Source organism: Desmodus rotundus, unplaced genomic scaffold (genome assembly GCF_022682495.2).
Source record: "Desmodus rotundus isolate HL8 unplaced genomic scaffold, HLdesRot8A.1 manual_scaffold_244, whole genome shotgun sequence".
Taxonomy (NCBI): Eukaryota; Metazoa; Chordata; class Mammalia; order Chiroptera; family Phyllostomidae; genus Desmodus; species Desmodus rotundus.
This window is the reverse complement of record NW_026527307.1, coordinates 59,349-81,475: the sequence shown is the minus strand read 5'-3', so window position 1 is coordinate 81,475 and position 22,127 is coordinate 59,349. Positions and strand designations below refer to the sequence as shown.

Genomic DNA, 22,127 nt, shown 5'->3' with positions numbered 1-22,127 from the left:
GCATTGCCCTCCAGATTCATTCAAGATGGCAGCCAAGCACGATCTGAGGTGGCCGCGGCTGTTAATGTGGAAGTTGTGGCTGGGTCGGGGGCCTCCACAAAACCGGGTGTCGTGCCTGGGCCTAGAAGCGAGGGCTTATTCCCGGGGCGACGGCCCGTACTCGCGTACGGCGCTGTACGAGCTGCTCGGCGTTCCCTCCACGGCCACGCAGGCGCAAATCAAGGCCGCCTACTATCGGCAAAGCTTCCTCTACCACCCGGACCGCAACTCGGGGAGCGCTGAGGCTGCTGAACGCTTTACGCGCATCTCCCAGGCATACGTGGTGCTGGGCAGTGCCACCCTGCGCCGCAAGTATGACCGCGGCCTGCTCAGCGACGTGGATCTGCGCGGACCTGGCGTCTGGCCTTCCAAGGCTCCCTCGGCGGACTCTGGCTCGCCCCGCACCCCGCCGCCTCGGACCTACGTCGGTGGTGAGGCGGCGTCGGGCGCCAACCGCACTATGTTCGACTTCGACGCCTTCTACCAGGCGCACTACGGAGAACAGCTGGAGCGCGAACGCCGCCTTAGGGCCCGGCGTGAGGCCGTCCGCAAGCAGCAGGAGGATCGGGCTGAGAAGGGCTTCCGTTGGGACGAGACCCGGGACACAACTTTAGTCTTACTTTTCTTTACAATCTTCATCATCGTGGGCTTTCGTTTATAATCGGAGAGAGAGGGGAAGTGGAGCACCCCCCAGCCAGACCTCAGAAAATGGCCTTTCTTGTCTTGAACCCTTCGCCTTCCATAGTCTACCTCTGCTGGGGTCCGAAGGAACCGCTCTCCCTCCTCTTCCCCACCCTCCCAGCTTAGCCATTGACCTGCACATCCCTCCCCCTGCGGTCCAGAAAGGGAGACTTTTTGATGCCCAAGAAGGAGGCCCCAAAATGAAGAGCCCTGAAGGCCCGAGAGTGAAGGGTTTTCTGGAGTCCCTTGGGTGCCTGTTTCCAGAAGTTGCCTTCTGATGTTGTCAACTTCTGGAACACTTGCTCTGGCTTTTTTGTAGAGCTCTGAGAAAGAATTGTCTGCTCCTGCCCCCATATTCGTACTGGGGGTCTCTGTAACCTTGAAACGTGCAATGTGACCAATTGTTGGCTGCCAAAAGAAAAATTGTGGGGTTGTACAACCTTGTCTTTCTGTGAGTTTCCCGAGCCACAGGTGAGACCTGCTGTAGGCTAAAAATGTGATGTGTGGAAACCTTGCTATTCTATGGTCAGTCCCAAACCCCACTCCCCCTTCTGTTGGTGGCATGAGGGAGTGGGAAAGCAAGGTCATCGAGCATAAGGAATGAATGTTCCTGTGCCCGTAGTTATCTAACATATGACCTTGGAGAAGTTACTCTGTGGGCATGACAGCAGAGAGCAAAGCATTTGCTTTCTTGAGGTCTGTCACACGTTATCTGTAGTTCTAATGGATTCAGTGGTTAAAACATGCTAGTAGAGTTAAGTTTATCCTCGGATCAGTGCGCCTGTCTCCTGGTCATCCCTTTATGAACAAGCCCTATCACTAAGGATGCAACCCAAACCTCCTAGAAATAGAGCTCCTCAGTGTAGTCCATCCCGTTTAGCTTGCAGTGTTCATTCAATGCAGGTCCTACAAGCGGAGTTCTAGTAACATGCATGGTTGCTTGAGGCTGTGGTGAATTGGGAGTTTGGAGTTGGTGGGACTACTGAGGATTAGGATGCCAGTGGTGGAAAAGGTCAGTTGCTTGTTCAGAACTGCATGAGGCTTTTTTTCTGTTTCTAATTTGTGCTGTGCAGTTGGTTAGTCCACTTGGCTAGAGCGGTAGTAGTTAGCCTCTCAACCCCTAGTAACTGCACGTGGGGAGTGTATGGCTGTGAGATTGTCAGTGTTCAAATGTTTAACGTACTGGGGCTGAGTGTAAAGCTGTGTGATAGAAAACCTTTGCAAGAGATCTATAGATCCACAAGGGTACAGGTCTGAGGTAGAGCCTAGACAAAGCCAGAGGTGCTTTGGTATATTCATACCAACTCCTGCATTCATACTCTTGTGTGAAATCCTTGTATAAACTGGGATAAACTCATAGCTAGTTCAATTTGGTCTTTTCAATCCTCTCTAAACTTAGAAAAGTCAGGGGCAAGCCCTTATGGCAGCGGTCCCCAACCTTTTTGGCACCAGGGACTGGTTTTGTGGAAGACAATTTTTCCACAGACCGGGGTTGGGGGGGATGGTTTCAGGATGATTCAAGTGCATTACATTCGCTCACCTCCTGCTGGGCAGCCCATTTCCTAAGAGGCCCAGACTGGTACCAGTCCACTGCCTAGATGTTGGGGACCCATGCCTTATGGGTTTGTAGTAACCGCACAATTCAATAGTAAAGATTTGAGCCCACCCTCTTTCAGGCCAGCTGTACTTAGTGAGCCTGGATTTGGGGTGTGAGGCATATGTACTTTGGAAAGAACATTTAATGTTATTATATTTCATATTTGAAAAACAAGAGGAAGAGTCTGTTCTTGAAATAGAAATTTCTGGTAGTGAAGCTTAGTAAAATGTACAGAAACTAGAGCCTCTCAACCAAGGAATTGGGGCATAACAGTGTCCTTGGGGCAATATGCTATCAAAAGGAGTTGGATTTCTTTGGATCTTGTTTGTAAAAGCACTAGTGGTCTGTAATAGCTGGGGTCTTTTGCATAGGGTCCTTGACATAGACCTTTCAAGTTTGTTTTCTTTTTGTGAAGATCACAGTCAAGAACATTTCCTGGGGTCCCAGAATATAGAAAGAGATAGACAGTTCCAGAAGATTTCAGGTGTGTGTGTGTGGCGGGGGGTGATGGTTCCAGACTATGTGAAATTTCTGGAGCATTCCAGAATATTTCATGCAGGGTAGTCAATAAAATTTATTAACTGTCTAACTCAGCTTCTCATTAGGCATAGAACTAGTAAAGGACTCCTATAGTACCATTCTCTTGCCTCAGGTTTTTGGGGGTTTTTAGGACAGATCTGAACTCTGAAACACCCCACTCCCTACTATCCCAAAACTAAGTCTGGGCTTTTTATGGAAGGGGAGATATGTGAGAGGCTTTTTGAAGGACACCCCCCCACACACACCTCCTCAATGTTACCTTGTTCCCGTGGTAGCATTTCTTCCTTCCTACCCTGGAGAGGAGAGGCTGAATCAGGCTGTGGGCATTGTCCCTGCCTTCTAGGAGCTGTTCCCCAATTCCTGATAGTGGAGGAAGGCTCAGACATGCTCAACTTTATTCCCTTTTCCGTGGGAGAGGGGCCTAGCCTATCTCAGGATATGCTCATTGGGGAGAGATGGAATTGCAAGTATAGTACAAAGCTGAGTGAACGCACAGGTCCTAAATAGGGAGACACAGGCAACTAGACAGGATCAAATGTGTATGTGTCTAGGCAATTGTGGAAGTCTTTGGAATTGATCAGGATTTGATTTCTCCTGAGGCAAGCTACTTTTCCCTCTGTTGCCCTTTATTTATTGCTGGGTGAAATCCTTTACCCACCCCAGTGGTAAGGGGATAGGATTTCTTGCTTCCTTCTGAGGTTCTGGCATTTTGTTCACAGGATGTGAACAAAATCCTTGCCCGTTGTAATGGTTCCAGCATGATCCAAAACTAATAAGAATAGCCTGTCTTAGGCCAGTTAATTGTCCATATGGTCATTATTGACTATATATATATATTCCACAGCCTGAGGCTGAGGCACTAGGGGTGGAGCCCAAATGAGTGGCCACCACACTTCCTTTTAGAAAAATGGTGAGGGGACTGAGGCTATATCTTGAACCTTTGGGCTTTCTGGAAGGTCACCATAACTCCCGAAGAAAGGCTGAGAAAAAGGACAATCGGTAAGTAGTGGTGCTACTTTAATTTACTCTCTCTTGAATTCAGTGCACTAGAAAAGTGGGCTCTTTCTTGGCTTTTGCCTCTTCTCAGTTCCTCAGCCCTGTGATGAGATCACACACTGCTATCTGCCTAGCCTATGGTCAGGATCATAGGAGAAGGCCTGCTTTGCCTGCTCTCAGGCCAAACTTGTAGCCCTGGCAGCCATAGGGTTTGTGCAGAGCACCTGCGGGTCCTCTGTTAAGTTTGTTAGGATGATAATAAGACCTGAGTTTGGACCTCATGAATTTGCATATGCTGAGAACGCTCCGTGCACTCATCCCTAAGAAGCCAGTGCAGAGTTCACCTTCACCATCTGTTGTGAGGTCATAGTGTCACTATGCATGTAACCACCATGCATACCCACGGGTAGGGCCACCTTAAGAGTATAAGCTCTTAAGGCTGTCCGAGCCTGGGGTCCTGTCACTAGTCTTGAGGTAGGTTGGCCCTACCCATCCTGTCTTTGCCTCCTCAGCATTCACACTCTCAGTCCTGGGAGGAGACTGCCACTAGATAGAAGAAGGCCTGTTTCAGAATGACCAAGGACAGACCAAGATTCATGAACACACAGTGTTTGCCTGTGGCTGGCACAGCATCTTAAAATAACTTTAGCCAACATTCGAAACTGAAGAGACTTTGCATAAAAATCTAGATTTCTAACTTCTCTCAAAAAATGAGAAAATGTGCCATCATTGAGCTAACTCAGTTAACTGCATTACTGCCTGGGAGAAGCTATAACATCTGCCTTTTAGACAGGATATTTCTCCACATTTCGCTGCACTCCCACCATCAGGGGAATTGTAAAAGGCCTTGATGCACACACTTGCACCATTTTGCTCACAGTAGAGAAATATCTCTATATCCCATGTCTATCAAAAGGGGAAATTTTGAAAAAGGACCATGCATTTCCAGAAAAAATGGGAGAGGGTGTATTTCTTTGTGGAAATGGACTGCTTTGCACCTCTGTGATCTTACTGGACCCTGCGGGCACTTGAGTTTACATCATATATAAGAGCTCACACTTTATGCAGGGAGGCAGAGTGAAAGTCTTATTTTCATGTGGGACCAGAAGAATCTGAAGAGGTATACAGCAGTGGTAAGGTCCCACACAAAGCCAGAGGTCCTCCCTCTGCAGAGTATAGTAACACCAATTCCTATGCTCAATCTTTTGTGTACAGTCCTTGAATAAATTAGCTAAACCCACAGGTAATCCAACTTGGTCTCTTGGAAACCATTTGATTCTCTAACTTTAGAGGTCAAGAGCAAGTTCCTAGCCATGGCTTTGCAAGTGACCACGTGATTCAGTGGTAAATATTTGAGCCCATTCTGGTTCACATCTGCTTAGGTCAGTAAGCCTTGATTGGCAAAAAAAAAAAAAAAGAACAACCCCCCCCCCCCATTTACTGTTATGTTTCTTATTTGGAAAACAAGGGGAGAAGCTTAAGGAAACATGCAGAAGGTAGTGATTCCAAAACAAGTGGGTGCACAGACTTTCTCAAGAGGTAGGAATTCTTTATCAAAAAGGATGGGAGTTTTGTTATTTGGACAACTTTTCATTTTCACTTTGTAAAAACACTGATAGTCTGTAATAGGTGGTGCCTTGCTCATGAGCTCCTTGATGTAGACCTTTAAATTTGTTCTCTTGCAGAGGATTACGACCAGGATCATTCCCTGGGGCCCCAGAATCTGGGAACAGAAAGTTCCAGTAGGTTTCAAGCAAAAAGAGTCCTGCCTGCAACCTTTCAGAACATTCTATGTATCTTCAAGCAGGAAAGTTAATGAAGTTTATTAACTGTCCAATTCTAAGCCTTTCCCAAGTCCCAGAACTAGACCCATTCCACACTGGTGGTGTCTATACCCACCTGCCACAGTCTTTTTCAGGCTGGAGCTGAACACTAAGGGACTTCAGTTCCTAACCCCTCTAAAACAGTCTGAGCTCCCTGAGGTAGGCGAGGACTTTGGAAGGATCCCATCCAGTTCTGTGGTAACACTCCTCCCTTCCCTGTCCTTCCATTGCCTGGGTTGTTCCTTTTTCTTCTTAACTACCCCGGTGAGGGGAGGCTGAACTTCTCTCCTTCCTAAGGCTGCTCCCCAATTCATGATAGTGGAGGAAGGCTCAGACATGCCCAACCTTAGCCTCCTTTCTCCTTTTAGTTACTAAAAAACTGCCTGGAAGCATGGATCCAGAGTGGGAGGCCAGGGCAAGAAGGACCCATCATGCCATAGGTTGTGTATAGAATTTAGGAGGTTTTCCAGAGCTGTTCTGTCTATTCTCACAGGCCGAGAGGTTTCGATGTCCCTCAGCCTCTAGCAGCTCAAGTGCTAACAGGAAAGTAGGAGAACCAAGGCCAATTGGATGAAAGGTCCAAAGGGGGCACTGTCAGTGCTTTCTTTGATTGCACCCCTATGTGATAGATCTGGACTCGAAGGGCTCTCAAAAGCTCAAATGGGCCAGGCCCTCTAACTAATGCTAAATCTCTATAAAGATCAAGCTCACTTGGGTGCTGTTCACACAACTTTAGAGATGGAGACATCTACTTCAAATAGCAGCCCTGACTTAATAGTCTGTTAATGAGCGAAAATCTGGTTCCTTATGGTTTCCACCCATGGGTCTAGGCTCTGACCTCTGGCTCTACTTGGATCCCTCAACCGTACCACATGGGACTTAGCCCAGTCCTTTCTCATTACTACGTCAAAGGTGCTGCTTTGGGGGATCCCTCTTACAGTGTAAAATTTCAGTGAAAAGTCGAGCCAACCCAACAGTTCCCTCTTTTTAGATGGTTATATTTCTATTAACATGGGCCAAGATCACATTCACTTCTGTAGCACTCAGACTGCCCCCTCTCATTTGTAAGAACTTCCATGCCCCCTGGCCAAACTTTTATCTCATCTGACTTGACCTAAGCTGATTTGTCATGTTTCTACTCTCCCATCTTCTTGCCCCACACTCATCAGCCAAGCTGGCCACGCAGTGTTTATCCTAGCTGAAGACCTACCTTGGGTGCTATAGTGCTCCCTCCCATCACTCAGTGGGGGTGACCATTTGGGAGGCCAGAGAAGGAGCATGTACCATCTTGATTAGGCATACAGGCAACCCAGGCGTACAGGTGAGGCAGTTGGAGAACAGTGAAGAAGTAAAGTGTGCTTCAGGCCAGAAGTGCCGGGAAATTTAAGAGTTTTAGAAAGTCTCCCATGGGTTGGTAATCAGAAAAGGTTCCATAGAAGAGGCAGGAGCAGTGCTGGACCTGAAGGATAGCCGGGTTTTGGATAGGCAGAGAGAGAAGGAGGGCATCTGAAGAGTAGGAAGTGCAGGAACGGAGATGTAGAGGTTGCAACGGCAGATTCGCTGGTTGAGGGAGCAGAGAGGAGTCGGGCAGCATCGTCATCCTCATCATCACATTTATTGACGGCCCCTGGGAGTTGGGGCTGGGGACAGAACATACAAAGACAAGGACCTGCCCTCAAAAATGTTCATTCTAAGGAGACAGGACAGAAAAATACAGAATGGTCTTTCCTGGGGATGGCCAACTCTCATCTGTGCAGGTCAGGAGTCCCTGGCCTACCTTGCCCCAGGGTCTGGAGCATGAGTGCGGGCCCCCCTGGCCATGGTGTCTCTGACCCTGCAGCTGGGACCTGACCACCTGGCTCCTAGGCGGTGGGCCCCAGGACTGGGGGAAAGGTAGGCTCGGTACATGATGGAACACACTCCTGTCAGCCTTGGCATTGTGCCTGCCCAGTGGAGTGGTAGGGTGCAACAGGCCCATGAGGCAGGGCCCCTTGAGGGAAGTGGGCACCTTCCTAGGTTGCCATGAGTCAATCAAGTTCCTTCACTGGGTCTTACCCATCACCTGGGAGGCCCCAGCCAGGAACCAAAAATAAAAGCAGAGTTTCCTCAGTGCCAGAGGCATAACACCCTGCCTGCCCACCCCACCCCAAGCCCTCTCTCTGGGCATCTTCCAGGTGACCCTCCTCCCCAGCTCAGCCTCCAGGGCCAGGGCCTGCCTGAGGCCAAGGGGAGGGGCCTGCCCCTCCCCCCACCCAGGCAGTGGGGGAGGAGGAGGAGCCACGCATCAAGTTTGTCTTGGCCCCCCGCTGGGGAGCCATACCCTGGATCCTACCGGTGGGGGGGCTCTGGCTGCGTGGGCCGAGGGCTCAGCAGAGGGGCTGGGCCAAGGGGGCACCCGGGGGAGCCCTTCAGTGGGGGCACTGGGCGGGAGTCCAAGGGGGGAAGGCTCCGGGGTACTGCTGGTGGCCCCCGGGCGGCCCCGGTGGGCAGGACAGCTGCAGCAGGGAAGGGTTTGGGGGGATCCGCAGCAGCAGTTGGGGCTGGCTGGGAAGACCGCTCCCGGCGCCGCAGCAACTCCTGCAGCTTCTCAGCCTGGGTTCGCCTCAGGTGGGCCAGGGCACGGCCTCGCTGGAAAGCGGGCAAGAAAGCCTCCAGGCTCTGCTCCCCCAGCAGCAGCTGCTCCATCTGCTCCTGGGACAGGAGGAAGGGACAGTTTGGGGAGCACAATCGAAAACTGAGGACTGGCCCTCTTTCCCTCCCATCCTGAATCCCTTCCAATGGCGACCACAGCTGGGGGACAGGCCACCTGAGTTCCAGCTTGGGTGTGCCTGAGTTGCTGAGTGACTGCAGACAAATGTCCTCTACTTTCAAGCCTCTATTTCCTTACTATCACCAGACCTGCTGGGTCAGAGATAAGGCAGGATCAGCGATGGGGACACATTTAAGTAGACTTAGGTGTCACTCATCAAGGTTAGAGCCAGGGTCCCTCCTCCCCTACCTCCACTAACTCACTGAGCACTATGCTCCCAACCTGGCACTGAAAAGTCTGTCCTAGCTCCTCTGTAGACCCAGCCTACATATCCCTGAGACATTCACAAGGGAGCTCTCCCAGGGGCCTGGCACTCAGGACAGACTTCCTGGAGGAGGGGCTCTCAAGCCTGCAATGTAAGAATGAAGGGGGGAAAACGATAGGATGGGTCTCTCTCACTCTCCCCAGGCCCAGCCTCCCCTCCCCTCACCTCAGCCTCCTGCTCAGCCTCTTCCAGCTCAGCCTGCAGCCAGCCCAGTGCACAGTGGGGGCTCCAGCGATGCATGCTCTCCTCTGAGGGCCACAGAGGGACAGAGTGAATAACCCCTGCCCTCAGGGCCTGTCACCCAGGACAGACAGGCTGCAGCCCCAGGGCCCAGTCCTGACTCTCGCTGACCGTGTGTGTGATTCTGTGCTTCCCTTCCACTTTCTGAGGCCTCAGTTTCCTCATCTGTGCAATGCCCCTGGTATCAGTTTATGCACCTTCCCCCAAGGATCTGCCCCCAGTCCTGGTGCAAAGAGGAAGTAGGGGCTTTGTCTTCTAGAGCACTGCAGGCCCATGGGTATTAGACCCCCTTTTCTCTCACTGCCAGGGCCCCCATCTGGCCTCTACAACCCAGCTCTGCTCACCAACTGTTCACTTCCCCAACTTAGTTTTCCAGGAGTAGCACCCACCAAACTTGCCCCGGAGAATAGGTCTGCCCAAGTCCCACCTTTCAGAGCCTAGCACTTCCCAAGGCCAACTGCCACCCACCCCAGGCAGTCCTCCCAGCTGTCCCCTCACCCAGTCGCTGCAGCTTGTCCGCACAGCTCTCGGCCACCTCTCGAAGCTCTTGGTACTTGATGGCCAGGGCGGCCCGACCCATCTCCAGGCGGGGCCGTAATGCTAGGTTCTCCTTAGCTAGTGCATAGTTGGAGGCCAGGCATGCCTCACGCTCCAGCTGCAGGCCCTGGAACTGCCACCAGAGAAGAGCCAAGAGGTGCACTCAGGGAGTCTGCCCACATCCACCTACTGCCACCCTGAGCAACAGTGGCCACGGGTCAAGCCAAAAGCACCCCAATCTCAGGATGAGGAGCCAACAGGTGTAGGGACTGCAAGAAGCCAAGATGGCTTTGCCTTGAGCTCCCTGGCTGGGCCTCAGTTTCCTCCTCTACAAAGTGAGCTAAAAACCACTACCTTATAGGGCTGTGGTAAGACTGAAGTGAGGAAAACTATGAAGGCCTCTACAAATGTTAGTTAATTTTTAATTTTTCAATTAATATGTCTGCTCAGGTCCCTAAGGAGTCCCCCTCCCTCTTCTGTCCCATTTTCCATGCATGGGCAGCTAGCTTCCCTCTCATTCCAGGCCTTTGTCTGCTTCCTCCTCAGGTGTCTGTGCTGAAAACACTCCCACCCGCTCTGACTCTCCAGAGTGGTCTTCACCCTGTCCCTGCCTAGTACCCCTCAAGCCACCCTCTCTTCCCCTCACACCTCTCCTTCTGTCCTCCACTGGATCCCCACACCCCCAAGGAATACACACCCCCTTTTCCTCCCGGATTCCCTAGCACCTGCTCCCAGCTTTCCTTCTCGCAGAAAGCAGAGCCCCTTTCTTTCCTGGCTCTGGAGAATGCTTTTTCCTTGTTTCTAGGAGCGCCCAGCCTCCCCTCCCTGCCCCTGGGAACACACTACCCTCCATCTGTCCCCTATAAGATGCACATGCCCCTCCTGTCTGCCTCCCTCCAACACACACTTTCCCTTTCTGCCCCCCACAGCCAACCAGCCCGGGCCTACCGCCTGTGAAATATACAACTTTCTCTTATGGTGGCCTATGGAATACACACCTCAGCTTTCAGTACCCCTACCCAAAGAGAGACACAAAGCCTCCTCTTGCACCCCCAGGATGCTGGCCCTCCCACAACGGTCCCCCCAGGTGTTAAACAGGCCCTTAGTTCTTCCTATGGAAAGCACCTCCCCTTTCTCGCCCTACAGAACGTGGGTGTGCGAGCCAGGGCCCCCCACAACACAACCACCCCTGTCCCCCGGAACACACCTCCCTGGAGCATCCGCTGTAGGACACGCCTCGCAGCCATCCCGGGGGTGCATAGGCGCCTCCCTAGGTCTCCTTGCGCCCCACCCGCCCCAGGCTAGCTCCGGGCGCCCCCTCCCCCGGGGGCGGCTCCGCGGGGCCCACTCGTACGTGCCAGGCTCCTGCGCCCACCGGCGGCCCAGCAGCCCGGCCCGCGCGGCCCTTTGGTTGCTCGGCAGGCCGCGGCCCGTCCCCCGCGACCCCCGCCCGCGACCCCCGCGCTACCTTCCTGCTGAGCCGCACGATCCGGTCCAGCTTCGGTTCATCCTGAAGCAGGTCCCGGAGCTGCCCGGTGCTGAGGATCCCAAAGCGCCCCGGGCTGCCGGGCTCCGGCCCCGCCCGCGACGCCCGGGCCCGGTACATGCCGCCCGCCCGCGCCCCCAGCTCGGCTGCTGGCTCGGCCCGCTCGGCCCGCTCCGCCCCAGCTCCGCTCCGCTCCGGCTCCGGGATCCGGCTCCGGCTCCGGCCGCGCGCGCCGCTCCGCCGCCAGAGGGCGCCCCGCCCGCTCTTAAAGGGGCCGCGGCTTGGGGACTGGGGGGTGGGGCGGAGAGGGGGAGAGCCGCACCCCTCTCACCCCGGCACTGCAGCTCCCGGCCGCGCCGCGCCTCCCGCACCCTCGGACTGGTGGGCAAAACCATCCTCCCTCCGCCATCTGGATATCTGAGGCCGCCTCTCTCCGCACTCCTCCTCTCGGCCATCCATCATTCACCACGCCCCCCAAGCACGGATTCTCCCACCCTAGGCGTTAACAATTTACAGGGCTATTTCACATTTCCCACCCCCACCCCCCGATTCGCACAATTTTCTGAGTTTGGCTGGGCGCCAGGAGCTTCTGCCCTGCAGCTAACTTGGACAAGTCGGTTGCCTTTCCAAGCCTCAGTTTTCTCTTCTGCTAAATGGGGTGATGATGTACAATGTGAAGATTAGAGATAGTGAGTGTTGAGTGTTACCTGTAGTAAATGAATACCTAGTATGCTGTTATTTTACAGATGAGGAAACAGATTCACAAGGATGATGTCACTTTCCCAAAGTCACATTACAGGAAAATGATAGGCAATCTCAGTTCTTCCCTTCTGTGCAGAGTGCACAGAGCATACCATGCCTGCGTACTGGGCTAGCCCTGTGGGGCAACACTTTCTGCCCCCAAGGGAGCTCATGGATTTAGACAGAGGCACATTCTCACTCAGCTTACTCTAGGACAAGACAAAATGCCAAGTGTCACCATGCGATGGCTGCCTGTGTGAGTCCTATATGATGCCAGAGGATGTCATATACCTTTTCTTCACAGCTAGACTTGGCCAGTGCCATCGTCAGGAAACAGAACCTCAGAGATTAAGCCACTTGTTTAAAATCAAACAGTAATGAGTAAGCTTGTTCCACTTTACCACACTAAGAAAGCACAGAGGTGGGACCAGAGCAATCAGAAAGGCTCGTCAGAAGAAGTGACATTTGATCTGGGTTTCAAACAATGAAGAGAAGTTCTGAAGTTAAAGGAGAAAACAATGAAACCAAAGAGAAATCCATAAGCCAAGGTATAGGGGCTGAAAGAGCTCAACAAAGACTCTTCCAGTCCACCCAGACCATACTGGGCAGATGCCTGAGAAGGAAGAGACAAAACTGATGGAGTGGGACAGGTCAGGCTTGTTGACAGACTGTAAAGCCAATGCTTCTTCTACATTGTTATAACTGAAATTTAGTTTTCCCCTTCAAGACTCAGCTGAAACATCACCACCTCCAGGAAGCCCTCTCCACCTATCCAGGATGGGTTTTGTGCCCCTCTCCTCTGAGCTCCCACAGTCCCTGCTCTCCTTCCACCATGGTCCTGCGCATTCCATTAGCTAGAGCTTCTCCACACATCCCAGTTTCCTGGCTATGATCTCCCTGGTTCTGCTCTGCCACCTCAGGACCCACCATTTTCACCAAGCTTCCATGGGCCTTCTAGACAGCCCTACATGGCCTTCCTTTGGCCCCTTTCACTCTGGGCTCTGAGCCTTTTTCTTCCTAACAGTGCTGGTAAGACTTGATGGGAAGCCCCTGCCTCAGCTTGCCCCCTCTATCTGGCCAGTCCCCCTTTGTTCAGCCCATTGGGCACCCTGTTGAATGCCTCACAACCATGAACTCTGTGAACCTTCCCCACACTCTTCAGACCCCTAAACCCCCTTCTGCCTGTCTCAGTAGATAACTCTTCTGCCCACCACAGGGAGAAGCTTTTGCTGCTTTCTGCCTCACCTCTTTGGATTTTTTTCGTATCTGTTTCAGTGTCCTTCCCTCCCACCTCCAGGAAAGGCAACCACTCCTCCTTTCTAAGCCACTCCGGGTATGCATTCTATGGGTCTCACCTTTACCTGCCTCCTCCAAGATGCTTTGCCCTATTCCATCAGTTATACCTCTCTTTCTCTCTGCCTTTACACTGATAATGTCCCTTTCACACATCCTCAAATATTTTGAAAGTAGCCTGTTATGGGCTGAAAGTCTGTATCCCCCCTCCAAATTTGTATGTGGAATCCCTAACCCCCAATATGATGGTATTTGAAAATGAGGTATTGGGAGGTTATTAGATTAGATAGCATCATGAGATTGGGACCCCATAATAACATTAATGTCCTCATAAGAAGAGAGAGGAGAGTTCTTTCTCTCTCAAAGTGAGAACACAATGAGAAAATAGCTGTCTCCAAGCCAGGAAGAGGGCTCTCACCAGAAACTATTGCTAAATCTGCTGGCACCTTGATCTTGGACTTCCCAGCTTCCAGAATTGTGAGAAATCAATGTCTGTTGTTCAAGCCCCCGAGTCTGTGGTATTTCACTGTGGCAGTGTTAGGTAGCAGCCAGGAATGAGTGGCCGGAGGGGAAATAAAGCAGGGCCCCCACCCAGTGCAGTCTAATGAAGAACTTAAAATAGGAGGCTAGAACCAAAAGGGAGACAAGTATCACCGGTTGATTCAGCAGTCCCGAGCCCAGTCTGGTAAGATTGCCAGGTGTTCCAACATCACAAGCAAAACTATGATAGCGCAGGAGGAGGGGAGCCCTTGAAATTCTGTGTGTATCCTTTCCACTAGCTGGGAAAGAAAGCCTTTGTAACAATTTCCCTAGCTGGGAAAGAAAACCTTTGTGACTGTATACTAATCCAAAGATCTGGAAGGGGGAGGAGGAGGAGGAGGGAGAACCTAGGAACTGGCTAAAATATATAACCCCTAAACCCCAATAGTCGGGGCACTCAGATTAGCTGTTGCCCACGTGCAGCTCTGAGCTCAAGTGTACAGAACAAACTTACTAACAACTTTATTTCCTCTACACGTGGGGCATTCAGACGAGCTGGGTGCCCACCTGTAGTTTCGTGCTCAACTGTATTTCATAAATAAACTTGTTATGTGATTTCCACTGTACGTGTGTGTCACTCGCCGGAATTCTCTTGCGAGCAAGGAAAGAACTGAGGAGGGCAAGCTGCTGACTGAGGCACACCCTCTATGCTCTCCACTCCCTGTGTTCTTTTCCTGGCCTTCCTTACTTCTTGACTTGGTCTGATCTCACCCCCCTCTCACCACTTCAAGGGAACTGCTCCAGCCAAGGTCATTGACCACATGGTCACGTCCGGGGCCCCTCTTTTTCACACTCAGCACCACTGACTGCTGTCTCTTTTTTGATCACATAGCAGTCAGAGCCCAGACATTTCATAGCCATCAGGTTGACAAAAATTTAAAAAATGAAAAAGTCAGATAATAGCAAGTGTTGGTGAAAACGAGAGTGACAGGAATGCTATGCACCACCAGTGGCGGAGAGCCTCACTGTGGGGAGCAATGTGACAAACTCGTAGTTCAAAGATGCTCATGTCACACTGCCCAGCTGTTCCCTTTGTGGTAGGCAGAATAATGGCCCCCAAAGATGTCCACATCCTAATCCTGGCACCTGTGAGTGTTCTCTTCCATGGCAACAAAAAATGTGCAGTTGTTATGAAGTCAGGGATCTTGCGATGGAGAGATTATCCACCCAATGCAACCACAAAGGCCCTTATAAAAGGGGCCATAAGAGCTGGAGTCAGACAAGAGGTGACAATGGAAGCAAAAGGCCAGAGTCAGAGAAATTTGAAGACGCTGTGTTGCTGGCTTTGAAGATGCAGTAAGGAGCCACAAGCCAAGGAGTGCAGGTGGCTTCTAGGAGCCAAAAAAAAAAAAAAAAAAAAACCTTCAAGGAAATGGATTTTCCCGTAGAGACACCAGCGGGACCGTGACCCTGCCAAAACCTTCACTTCAGCCCAGTGAGACCCACTCATATTTCTGGTTCCAGAGCTGTGAGATAATGAATTTGTGTTGCTGTCAGCCGCTAGTGTTGTGGTCGTTTGTTTCTCAGCGTCATGGGAAACTAATGCAAACTCCTGGGACCAAGCTATCTAGGACTGAGAGACATGAGCAAGAATGTTCATAGCAACTCGACTTGTAATAACAAAAAACTGGAAGCAACCCAAATGTCCAGCCTAAGATAGTGGCAGAGGAACTGGTGTACCTTTATACAGTGGAATACTTCACACTCTACAGCGACAGAAATGAGCAGAGTACGATACACACGTCAACCTGGATGAACCTTACAAACAACAATGAATGAAAAAAGGCACCTCAGAAGGGCACATTCAGTATATGTTTATATAAAGCTTAAAAACATGCAGAACTGTACTTCGTATTGCTTGGAGATACATACGAAGTGAAGTACGGGAAATATAAACACCAAAATCAGGAGCACGGTTTTATGGCAGAAGAGGGATGGCATCAGAGATGAGACAGAGGCGACTTCAGTGGCATTGAGAGAGAGAGAGAGTGAGTTCTTAAGCTGAGTTACACTTTTCGTAAGTTTGAAAACTTCTATATAAAATTAAGAATTATCTTAGGGTCTATTTTTAGAACTTAGCTTTGGAGCCAGACAGACCTGGGTCCCATTCTGAGCTCTGCCACTTCCTATGTAACCAAAAGCAAATCCTTTAATTATATCATCTGTACAATGAGAAGCTGAAGGATTAGGTGACTTTATATTAGCATCCAGCATGGTGACTGGCTATAGTCAGTGCTCCAGATCAGTAGCTGCAATGGGTTTATCTTTCTGGAAACGCTCCCTTGGTTTGTAACAAGTGGAGGAACTACTATCTCCCAGGAAATTCTAAGAGCTGACAGTACAAAGGGGACGCTTCGCCTCTGTGGTTCTCCTCCTTGCTTCAGTCTTTAAATTCATTGTTCTCCGAGGATCCAGTCCCTGTCCCCTTTAGAAAAAAATCAGCTTTATTGATATATAATTCACATGCCATACAATTCAAAAATTTTAATTGTATGATTCAGTGGTTTTTGGTATATTCACAGAGTTGTGCAACCGTAGGCACCATCAATTTTAGAACATATGTCATCAGCCCCAAAGGAAACCCTGTACCCACTAGCAGTCACCCCCACTTCCCCAGTCCCGCCACCACCACCACCCTCAGCCCTAGGCAATCACTAACGCGCTGTCTGTCTCTATAGACTTGCTTATTCTGGATACTTCATACCAATGGAATCTTATAACACTTGGTCTTTCTTGACTGGCTTTATCATTTAACATAATGCTTTCAAGATATGTTCATATTGTAGCGTGTATTAGTAAATGATCCCTTTTGATTTTTTAAATATGTTTATTGATGACAGAGAAAGAGAAAGAAACATCGATGTGAGTCCCGGCTGGTGTGGCTCAGTGAATTGAGCACCAGCCTGAGAACTGAAAGGTCACCTTTCTATTCCGGGTCAGGGCACATGCCCGGGTTGCTGGCCAGGTCCCCCTTTGGGGGTGAGTGAGAGGCAACTGATCAATGTATCTCTCATGCATCAGTGTTTCTCTCCCTCTCTTTCTCCATCACTTCCCCTCTCTCGAAAAATAAATAAATAAAATCTTTAAAAAAAAAAATAAGGAAAGAAACATCAATAAGAGAAAGAAATATCGAATGGCTGCCTGGACCAGGAATCCAACCCTGAAACCTAGGTTTGAGGTTTGTGCCCTGACAGGGAATGGAACCCACAACATTCCAGTGTACAGCATAACGATGCTCCAACCAATTAAGCCACACTGGTCCTTTTGATTTTTTTGCAGTACCACATATATTATGTAAAATTTACCATTTTAATCATTTGCAAGTGAACACTTCTGTGACATCAGGTGCATTCCCACTGTGCAACCACCACTATCATTCAGATTCAGAACTCCTTCGTCTTTCAAAACTGACACCCTGCACCCGTTAAATAATAATGCCCCGTTCTCCCCCCAGCCCCCACCGTGCTACCCTCTGTCTCTATGAGTCTGGCTACTCTAGGTAGCTCATATGAGTGGAGTCATACAGTGTTTGTCCTTTTGTGACTGGTTTATTTCACTTAGCATAGTGTCCTCAAGCTTCCTCCATGTGGCAGCAGGTGTCAGAATTTCCCTCCTTTTTAAGGCTGAGTAATTTTCCATCATACGTATAGACCACAACATGTTGTTCATTCATAGGTTGATGAACATTGGGATTGTTCCCACTTTCTGACTATTAAAATAATGTCACTACGAACATTCACATACAATTTTTGTGTCACATATTTTTTTCTCTCGGCTATATACCAAAGAGTGGATGTATGATAAACTCTATACTTCACCTTTTGAGAAGAAAGGTCTGACTATTTTCCAAAGGAACTGCACCGTCGTACAGTGCGTGAGAATCCCAGTTTTCCACCACCGCCAGTTGTCGTCCATCTTTCTTACTGCAGCTGTCCTAGCGGGCGTGAAGTGGAGGCTCACCGTTTTGAACTGTACCTCTCTAATGGCTAATGATGCGCAGCATATTTTCATGTGCTGTTGTTCACTTTTATATCCTCTTTGGAGAAATGTCTGTTCAGATCTTTTGCTCATTTTTCAATTGGGTATTTGTCTTTTTATTGTTGAGTCATTAAGAGTTCTTTGTAAAGTCTAATAACTAGTCCTTTGTCTGATATATGACTTGTAATTTTCTCACTCTGTAGGTTGCCTTTTCTCTTTCTTGTTGGTGTCCTTTGAAGTACAGGAGTTTTTATTTTGATCAAGTCCAATTTACCTATTTTTATTTTTATTGCTTGTGCTTTGGCATCATATCCAAGAACCCATTTCCTAACTCAAGATCATGTTTTCTAAGCGTTTGTATAGCTTTAGCTCTTCCATTTAGGTCATAGATGAATTTTGAGTCAATTTTGGTGTGTGGTAGGGGTCCAACTTCATGCTCTTTTGTATGGCTATCCAGTTATTCCCGCACACATATACACCCTCCCCCTTTCAAAATCTGGACCTCAGGTACACCGATATAGATTAATATTAATTATTGATTTTGTTGTTGATTTAATATATCATCTCTCATATAATTTAATATATCTCATCTTTAGTTTACATGTGGCCTGATTTTATTCCATTTACTTGTGAATTATTAATATTTAATGAGTGCCCGTGAATTCACCACCCAACCTCAGGACTGGAATCTCACCAATACCCCACCCAAGCATGTGCCCTTGCCTGCCCACACCCAAGGTGGCCACACTCCTGAATTTGGGATTTATCACTCCCTTGCTTTAAAAAAACAGCTTTATTGAGGTATAATTGATGCACAAGAAACTGTACATATTTAAAGTGTACAGTCTGACGAGCTTGGGCATAGGTATACGACCCTGCAACCATAACCAAAATCAAGGCAGTGAACATATCTATTACCCACCCAAATTCCTTTACACTCTTTTGTAATCCCTCCCTCCAGTCTTTCCCGGGCTCCCTAACTCCATCCCCCCATAAACCCTGACCTGCCTTTTGTCACCGCAGGTTAGACTGCATTTTCTAGAATTTTATATAAATAGAATCATTCAGTATACACTATTTTTTGTATATTTTTCACTCAGAATAATTATTTTGATATCTCAACAGGCTGTTCCTTCTCATCGCAGTGCAGCGTTCCTTCTGTGGAGTTCCGCTGTAGCATCTGTATTGTATGGATATACCACCTGTGTTTATCCACTCACCTGTTGATGGGCATTTTGGTTATTCCCAGCTTTCTTTCTTTTTTTCTTCTTTCTTTCTTTCTAACAGAGGTTTTTATTTCACTTGGGTCAACACCTAGGAGTATGATTTGATTGTTGCATTGTATGCTAAGTGAATGTTTAACTTAAAATGGGAAAACCATTTTCCATAGTGGTTGTACCATTATATATTCCCACGAGCAGCCTGGGAAAATTCCCATTGCTCTGCATCCTCACCGGCACTAGGTATTGTTTGTTTTATTTTAACCATTGAAATAGGTGTATGGTAGTGGTAAAGAAGTTTCTCAATCATCTGGGCTAATTTATCGGTGGTGGGTTATTTCCAGTTTCAGGCTTTCACAAAGAAAGATGCTAAGAGCATTTGTGTACAAGTCTTTGCATGGACGTACCCTTTCACTTCTCTTGACTAAATACCTAGGAGTGAAGTGACTAGGTCACACAGCAGTTGCATGTTCCACATTTTTAAAAACTGTCAAACAGTTTTCCAAACTGTTTTAATATCCTGACCATAGGGTATCCATTCCAGTTGCTCCACATCCTTTCCAACACTTTATATGGTCAGTCTTTTTCATTTCAGCCATCCTAGCAGGTGTACAGTTCCCTTGTTTTGTTGAAAGACGTTTATTATGTAGACACATGTATCTAAACAATGTATTTGTTGTAGCTGTTTTTGGACCTCATAGAAAGTGAAGGCTCTGACTTGGGCCATCTTGTCTTTCTGCTGAGGGGACAGCCTCCTGCCACATTATGATCGTGTTCCCACCAGCACAGGGCTAGGCACACGGGAGGCATCAATCCGGGCTGAAGAAATAAGCAGACTGACACTATCAGCTGCCTCAGAGCCTGTGACAAGGCTCAGACCTTACCTGCCAACCTGAGGACAGTAGTCTGCTGGGTGTCACCACCGGCAACCCTTCGATGCAGTATCTCCTGACTCTGCCCACCGTCTTCCTTCTACCCCCTTATTTGGTTTAGGGGGTCAGCATCCTGCCAAGTGCTCAGCTCAACCCAGGAAAGCCTCCTGAATCCTCTGCCTCTCTCACCCTTAAACCTTCCATCTGTCTCCCAATCCTCGTCACGCAATTCTGCCTGACATTCACAGCCTTTTATCTTGGTTCAGGTCCTATTCCGGGCCTGGATCCAGAGTTGAATGAGACCCAAGCCCTTTGGAGAAGCACATGAAGGAATCACAGCAACAATCTGTCCCTTCACTCCACAAGTCCTCCATCCACCTCTCCAGTGGGTCTTGAGGTCCTCACCCAGCTCAGGCAGCCCAGCCACTATTGGGCTGAGGCACCCACCCCTGGGGACCCAGGCTCTCCTCCATAGTGCTTCCTTGCTGCATCCCCAGCAATCTCAGGTGGTCCTGCTTTGCCCCCCTGTACTTCCTGGGATGGAGTCTCCATTTCTTTGTTTGACACCTGTGTTCTTACCTGATTCTCTCCCTTTTTTTCTTTTCCCTGATCTGATATTCTATGTATAAATCCCCCTTCAGTCAAGCCACGCTCCTGACTATTCCCCAATTTTCTGCAGCATTTCCACACCTCTCCTGCTTTTGCCCAAGATGTTCCTCCACCTAGAAAGCCCTTCCTCCCAATGCTTTGTCCTGAAGCTCTTGAAGAACTGACCCATCCTTCTTGGCCTAGCATACAGCTCTTCCTCCACAGGCCAAATCAGTCTTCCTTCTTGGCACACTCTGTCGCAGCCCTGATCCCAGCCTGACCTGTACCAGAGTCATTAAAGACTCACCTGTCCCCCACTGTTAGACTAGAAGTCCCCCGAGAGCAGTCCCAGCCCCCAGCACAAGATCAGTAATACACAGCTGGAGCAGGGCCAGGACACCTGAGCTCCACTTCCAGCTCTGCCACCCACCACCTGAATGAACCTCACAAAAATTACCCAGCCTCTCTGTGCTTCTGTTCCTTCACCTGTAAAATGGGAGAAAACACCCATCCCATCTGGTCATCAAAGGGATTTGGTGAATTAACACACATAAAGGGTTCAAGAGGTGTAGGGGAGCCCTGGCAAGTAGCCAATGCCTGGCAGATGTTCACTAGCAGGGGAAGTGATTTGTTGAGTTGATGAGACCCTGCCCTCACTCTAGAGAATCTTCTCGTGAAAGGGGTAGATATTTTCTAGTGATCTTCAGGGGACTTTTTTTTTTTTTTTTAATGACTGAAACAAAAAAGATCTAAAACTGCAGCTTCTGGAAGAACCATTTGGTCTTGCCAGTCTTATACTTCTCTTCGAACTTGACCTTGGCCTCCCACTGGGCCTTGTGCATCAGAGCAGGGTGTCTGAAGATGTCCTTGTTGAGGAGAGTTTTGTCCAAGGGGATATCCACAGAGTACTCTGTGGGCGTGAGGTGATTGCAGTTACAAACTTTCACAAAAGACTTGATCTTAGACCTCTTGGCGATTTTCTTTTTGCCCACGGCAGCCATCACTTTGCAGGGACAGTGGTCAATTCCAGCCACCAGAGCCTGGCTGTAGGGGCGGTCTGAAGTGCCATCATCAATGTTCTTCACGGTGACCGCTTTGTGTACAGAGTAGCGCCCAGACAGGACAAACACCACCATTCTGGGTTTCATAAACTCGCCCATTTCGACAGCAGCCACTGGGGCCTAGAGCAGAAAGCGGGACTTTCTTAAATGAAGGAAAACCCATGCCTCCCCAGCTTCCCTGGAGGAAGGGGGAGCCATCCACCAGGGGCCACCTAACCCTTCTCTCTCAGCATCAAAGTCACCATGTACATCTTCCCCCTGTAGGAAGCCTTCTAGGACTGGATTTCTTCAAGGAACTTCTCCTTCCCGTGGCCTTTCTCTGCCGTGGAGGCCCTACAACCACAGCCATCCCCTCTACCCTGCTCCCCATCTTCACCTCGCTCTCCCCTTATTCTGCAAGGGATGCAAATACCTTCAGACCACTTCTAGGCCAGCTTGAGGTTTTTCACAGCTGGAGCTAAGAGGGGCCTTGGAGAGAGAACATCTTATCCAAACTTCCCTGCCTCCCCTGTTCTACATATGGATGTGGTAAATCCAGGATGCTCAGTTAAATTTGAAATTTAGATAACATTATGAATAATCTTTTAGTATGAGTATGCCCCAAATATTACATGAGGCTTAATTATACATAAAATTTTTGTTGTTTTCTAAAATTCAAATTTAACTGAGCATTCTGGATTTTTATTTGTTAAACTGGCAACACTACGTATAGGGAGACTAAGGCCATGGGAGACGGAGTGAGTACCTTGCACAGCTGCAGAGCCATTTAATGGCGGGACCAGAGTGATACCCCAGGCCTTACACAGCACACAGACACGCAT

The 22,127-nt window shown here is 49.2% G+C and overlaps 2 protein-coding genes and 1 pseudogene across 2 annotated transcripts; 1 reads left to right on the top strand and 2 right to left on the bottom strand.

Annotated features, from left to right (window-relative positions):
* The first annotated feature begins 18 nt into the window (after window positions 1-18).
* Window positions 19-1,159, top strand: DNAJC30 (DnaJ heat shock protein family (Hsp40) member C30). The gene has a single exon (XM_024571506.4). It carries the CDS (start codon window positions 26-28, stop codon window positions 698-700), a length of 675 nt encoding a protein of 224 aa, XP_024427274.2. The 5' UTR covers window positions 19-25; the 3' UTR covers window positions 701-1,159.
* A 6,113-nt stretch (window positions 1,160-7,272) lies between these two features.
* VPS37D (VPS37D subunit of ESCRT-I) lies at window positions 7,273-11,252 on the bottom strand. The gene is made up of 4 exons (XM_053917773.1): window positions 10,996-11,252; window positions 9,489-9,660; window positions 8,916-8,998; window positions 7,273-8,367 (listed from the first exon to the last, which is right to left on the bottom strand). Exons 1-4 carry the CDS (start codon window positions 11,131-11,133, stop codon window positions 8,005-8,007), a joined length of 756 nt encoding a protein of 251 aa, XP_053773748.1. The 5' UTR covers window positions 11,134-11,252; the 3' UTR covers window positions 7,273-8,004.
* A 9,742-nt stretch (window positions 11,253-20,994) lies between these two features.
* Window positions 20,995-21,405, bottom strand: LOC112315017 (large ribosomal subunit protein eL27 pseudogene; annotated as a pseudogene).
* Window positions 21,406-22,127: the final 722 nt, after the last annotated feature.